The sequence below is a fragment of the Macrosteles quadrilineatus genome, unplaced genomic scaffold (genome assembly GCF_028750875.1).
Source record: "Macrosteles quadrilineatus isolate MER2022 unplaced genomic scaffold, UCM_ALF_1.0 Scaffold_5__1_contigs__length_97177068, whole genome shotgun sequence".
Taxonomy (NCBI): domain Eukaryota; kingdom Metazoa; phylum Arthropoda; class Insecta; order Hemiptera; family Cicadellidae; genus Macrosteles; species Macrosteles quadrilineatus.
Window position 1 is genome coordinate 20021274 of NW_026542598.1, and position 6000 is coordinate 20027273.

A 6000-nucleotide genomic window follows, 5' to 3' on the forward strand; every position below is an offset into this window, starting at 1 on the left:
AAATGCAGAACAATTTTATAGAGATGGACGGGTCCCGAAATTTCGGGAATTTTTCGGGAAAAAAATATTCCCGATTATCGGGACGGGATTACATTTGACTCGGGAATTTTTCGGGACGGGATTTGGTCCGATCGTCGGCGATTTTTCCGCTTCGCGAGTGCCGATAACGCCGTTATTGCGAGCGATAGGTCCGCGAACGCAGGAGACGAAGTCATACCGACGATCGCGCCGTGACCGCGGAGTCCTACCGACGATCGCGCCGTGACCGCGAGTCATACTGACGATCGCGCCTTGACCGCGAGTCATGACGACGATCGCGCCGTGACCACGGAGTCATGCTGACGATCGAGCCGTGATCGCGAGTCATACCGACGATCGCGCCGTGACCGCAAGTCATACCGACGATCATGCCGTGACCGCGAGTCATGACGACGATCGCGCCGTGACCGCGGAGTCATGCTGACGATCGAGCCGTGATCGCGAGTCATACCGACGATCGCGCCGTGACCGCGAGTCATACCGACGATAACCCCGTGACCGCGAGTCATACTGACGATCGCGCCTTGACCGCGAGTCATGACGACGATCGCGCCGTGACCACGGAGTCATGCTGACGATCGAGCCGTGATCGCGAGTCATACCGACGATCGCGCCGTGACCGCAAGTCATACCGACGATCATGCCGTGACCGCGAGTCATGACGACGATCGCGCCGTGACCGCGGAGTCATGCTGACGATCGAGCCGTGATCGCGAGTCATACCGACGATCGCGCCGTGACCGCGAGTCATACCGACGATAACCCCGTGACCGCGGAGTCATACCGACGATCGCGCCGTGACCGCGAGTCAAACCGACGATCGCGCCGTGACCACGGAGTCCTACCGATGTTCGCGCCGTGGCCGCGAGTCATGACGACGATCGTGTCGTGACCGCGAGTCATACCGACGATCGCGCCGTGATCGCGAATCATGACGACGATCTCGCCGTAACCGTGAGTCATACATACGATCACCCCGTGACCCGCGAGTCACAAGTTACTATAGGTCTCGCCACCCTAAGTTGAGGCAGCCCAGACGGACGGGCAGGGTCATTATCGGCCGGTCCCACCCGACCCTTAATAATCCGATTAGTGACACTTCCGTGAACGCTCTAGTTCCATAATTGTCATTAACAAAGTTAAAAACCGATGTATAAATTTAGTCTTTTACATTAATAACGTCGATTACCAAACATTTCCGTTTTTGTCCCATCAAAATCGGACAATGTTTACGGTTTGTGAGCTATAAACAAAAAACAAAGTAGTGTAGATCCCAAAATCCAAAAACCGTAAACATTGTCCAATTTTGATGGGACAAAAACGGAAATGTTTGTTAAATCGACGTTATAAATGTAAAAGACTAAATTTATACATCGGTTTTTAACTTTGTTAATGAAAACTATGGAACTAGAGCGTTCACGGAAGTGTCACTAATCGGATTATAATGGGTCGGGCGGGACCGGCCGATAATGACCCTGCCCGTCCGTCTGGGCTGCCTCAACTTAGGGTGGCGAGACCTATATAGGTACCTGTAAATTGTTACCCATTTTTTGGTTTTTATAGATCAGTGCCACAAATGGTAAAAATTGATTTTGTATGTCTTTTTTTGGTAACTGCAATACAGTACTTTCTTTTTATGCACAGAAAAAAATCCCGTCCCGTCCCGTCCCGAAAATCGGGAAGGAAATAAAAATCCCGTCCCGTCCCGTCCCGAACTAAAAATTCAATCCCGTCCATCCCTACAATTTTATCAACCAACTGGTCTAAAGATTCTACTGAATCCGAGGCTTAGCTCTTAACATTTAGGATTGTTGTCTTAACTTATTGAACAAACCTAACTAACATCTGGTTCAATCCTCGTAATAGTCTGCTTTTTGATAGTTTGAAACTGCACCTAGCATTCTTGATCATAAGGCTTTTTCATGGAGACCATAGGTCCCGGTAAAAAAAAACATACGGTCTTATTCATACAAAGTAAACACAATAAATCTCCCTTCATTCTACACTCATCCTTCATGTTTACTCAGGTACTCGTGTTAGGCATTTTATCTTTCACAGAGCGGTTTAAGAATCTGCATCTCAACAAACTTCTTGGATGTGTCAAACAAACTAAAAGTAAACTAATCAAATTTGGACCAAAACTGATGGTATCCATGTTCTGTACTCAGACATTGAGTTCCTCCTGGGGAAACTTAATTCATAGCATATCAGAATTTCAAGTTAGGCAATGATTTCATCTTCATGCTGTGTTGTTTATTGTGGATCACATTGGCAAATATTGTAAAAATGTTAAAATGCATGTTACTACCAAGTAATTATTCTGCTCATATATTGGACTACGTGTTTCGATGTATAAACATCCATCATCAGGTCACAACTTGAAGAAATTTATACCATTGTTGAGTTGATCGTGTCAACGTTTACAATAAGCATGTATAACATTTCTTCAAGCTGTGACCTGATGATGATGTATATACATTGAAACGCGTAGTCCAATTTAGGAGCAGAAGAATTTTAACCTTTTCATAATACTTGTTTTACTTGAATTCCTAATCATTGACAGTTTGAAATTGTACGTTTCATTGTGTAAGTTGACAACATTTTAAATTTGTTGACTGTTTCACTTTTTTCACTGACATTTTTGTAATGCAATCTTTTTTGTCTATAACAAAAAATTAATGATTATTGTTTGTTAGCTTAGCTGGTAATGTAACTGGTCAACCATCTGAGTTTGTTTCTGTATTTTAGTTAAGTGTAAACAATTGAAAATATGTCAGTAAAAACTATATGAGGAATGGTTTTTTTTTCAGGCAAGTTAGTGACAGTGAAATACCTTAGACTGGAAAGATACCACGAGAGATTCCCTGAAGCTACTCGAGCTTCTAGACCTTTGCGACCCTCTAACGACCGAAAACTCTCACTTCAGTAAGTTAATGCTAAGCTTTGGTAATTAAATAAGCGTCTTAACCCGTAATTTCTCCTAAATGTTCCTACCGATGTCTGGGAGAAACTCCTTTCATCGTTCTAATGTTAAATGAAGATGGGAGACCTAAACCTAGATTGTACTAGGCCTATTCACTCTTCTGCTGTACCACTCCTTGCTTTGATGCATATGCTCCACGCACAGTGCTGACACACTTGTTGACAGGCAAATTCAAGATTAAAAGAGGCCGCCAACCTCTAATAGTTGAATAGTTCTCCTAAAACTCTTTTTGTTCTTTCAATTTGGTAGATTCTTAAAATTGCATAGATTATTGCCTGTCTTATTAATTATAAAGGAATTGATATACAAACAGGAATGGTTTGTTATTTTATAAAAAACTTCTCCGTCTTAATAACTTCAGTAGATCTCCACCTAAACATCAGAACGTTTGTTTTATGTGGATCATCTGCATTACAATCGTCCAGATCATCTCAAGGTTTTTAAAATATTAATAGAATTGGCCAAAAATTAGGTCATTGAAGTTTTTTTCATGTCTCAAAAATTAATAAGCCCCAATCGTGTAATGAGTCATATCAATCTGCAGGCGTTGAGTTATCTGCCTAGTGGCTATGTCTTCTGCCATCTAAAATCTATTTTTCTAGAAAAATCCAACTATCTAGATTTGTTTTTTTCTGAATGGGGTCCAGTCCTAATTGATCCAGATAATTGGAATTCTACTGTAGTACCCTCAGCCCATGTTTTCAACATGGTACGATCTTAAAGTTATAAAAATAAATTGTTAGACCTACAACAGGGGTACAGGGAGGGGTGTTGGGTGTATTTCCCATAATTATTATAGAAATTTGCTTAGTTTCTATAATCAATAGCATCATTGTAGTATTAAGCATTTACATTAATTAGAGCTCGCATAAGAGTACAGCTCGCATTCCTCCTGTGCGTTAACCACAAATCCACTTGCAAGCTAGTAGTGGAATGCGAGCACGAATGACATTTTGTCGTTCGAGTTACTTTCGAACATGTCAGGAAATGATCGCACGCTCGTGTAACCGTAGGTCCCCCAAGTAGGGTATCATAGACATACGATTTCTTTGTGAAGCCCAGTTTGTGAAAACGTAGGGATGTTTGTTTATAGATTTTGTGTTTACTGTTCAGTGATGGCTAAGTTTAGTGATTATGTATGTAAAATTTATTTTTTTTAACGGTATCGTGAATCGATAAATTTTGGTATTGACACATCACCAATTTATCAAATATTTTTAAAACTTCTGCTACATTATATATTATTTTAATTTGAATGTGTTTTGAATAGGCTCACTCATTATACATACTTTTTTTTGTCCTAGGACGCTAGGCACGAGTCCGGAATTGTTTTTCACATTACTTCAGGCTAGACCTAGGGGTTACGGCATTATCACTTAGATAAAATCCATTGGTGATTTGGCGGGATTTGAACACGGGACCATAGGAACCGGAGTCCCACGCTCTAACCACTAGACCAGCTCGCTCCACCATTATACATACTAAACATAAACATATTAATACAAAGTGATCACATAAGACCAATGTAATCGCTGATTATGAATACTTAACTTTCACCTTACAACTACATGACTCGTGACTGCTATTATTATTCCAGTAACAAAAAAAAAATGTAAACGCTGCTGGAATTTGATCCGTCATTCGATACTGGAATAGTAACTCTCTCGCTATTGGTTAAACGCGCCTTTACCACACAGGTTTACAAAAAGTTCTATTTGTATTTATTTACCCATGTGAGAATTGAATTATTTTACACATATATATTCATATTAATTTATGTAGATTAATTCTAAAATTGTGTTCTGTCTGTAATTATTTACTTATTTTCAGGTGATGTAGGATGTTCGGTGGCTTACAAGACAAGTGCACTTACGCTACCCGTCGTTATCGTTACAATCAAAGTCTGACGGATGGGAGGAGAGATATTGTAACTAATGTTCTTTAATTTTAACCACAAACTTAACTAAATGTACATTTGTTATGAACAATGAATGACTTAAGCTTCATATTTTATTGGGTAACATAAATTTTAGGATAGACATAATGTTATTTTAATATATTGAATTTGAAATTGTAGTAGTGAAATGTTTTTAATGAGACAATACTGTTAGTAGAACGTTTAACTTGCTTTGTTCTTCCAATGTTAAACCATAAAGTGTTTCTTATTGTAACTTCTTGTAAATATTGTTGGAGTTGTTTCTAATTTATTCCACATCTTTTTAGTTGTAATTCTAAAAATTGATGTTATTTTTGTAATGAGTTTTTTTTTGTAAAAGTTGTAGTTCTTACTAATGTGTTTGTTACTTTTCTAATAAGACTAGACTGTAGTTGTTGAACCGTCATTTATTTTTGTGAACTTTTAAATTATTAAAACATTTTGAATTCAAATGAGTACTGATTAATTTAAACGTTTTAACGAATTTCTCATATTGGGAACACGCTAATAACAGGCTTATGGTATGACCTAGACCCGAGAACTATTTTGTCCCCAGCAGGGGGGTTTGATGTCGCAAGTTGCGGCATCAGATTTTTTGGGGGGATTCAAGTGGCAAGGGGTTGGTGAGAAGCACATACAAGATTTATCAGATAATTTTTATGACTGCCTTAATTTATTACTGGGGTAATTAGCCCAATGGTCGGTGGCTCAGTCAGTAGCGTCGCAGACTTTGGGCCCAAGGCAGCGATGTCGTGGGTTCGGATCCTGGTCACTGCCACTAAAATTTATCAGTACAGTTCACCTTTGTACTGTACCGGCTCACTCCTTGCTTTGCTGTAAACGCTCCACGCACGGGCACTTAGTCTATGTGGACGGGCAAATGCAAGGTTAAAAGAGGCCGCCAACCTCTTAAAAAAAAAAATTATGCAATCGAAATCCCATTTGACATTTTATCTTAATAAATAAATCATTTTATAATGGCTATAAAATATACACTGTAATCCAGCTACTTGGAGGTCACGGATTGTGGATATTTATAGGC

General features: G+C 39.8%; 1 protein-coding gene across 1 annotated transcript in view; it reads left to right on the forward strand.

Annotated features, from left to right (window-relative positions):
* LOC128994991 (inner nuclear membrane protein Man1) overlaps positions 1–5393 on the forward strand; it is a 29988-nt gene extending 24595 nt beyond the window's left edge. Inside the window, exons 11-12 of the mRNA XM_054419854.1 lie at positions 2850–2964; positions 4853–5393. Coding sequence (XP_054275829.1) covers positions 2850–2964; positions 4853–4856 — 119 coding nt within the window. The 3' untranslated portion in view covers positions 4857–5393. The remainder of the gene's footprint in view (positions 1–2849; positions 2965–4852) is intronic.
* The last annotated feature ends 607 nt before the right edge of the window (positions 5394–6000 follow it).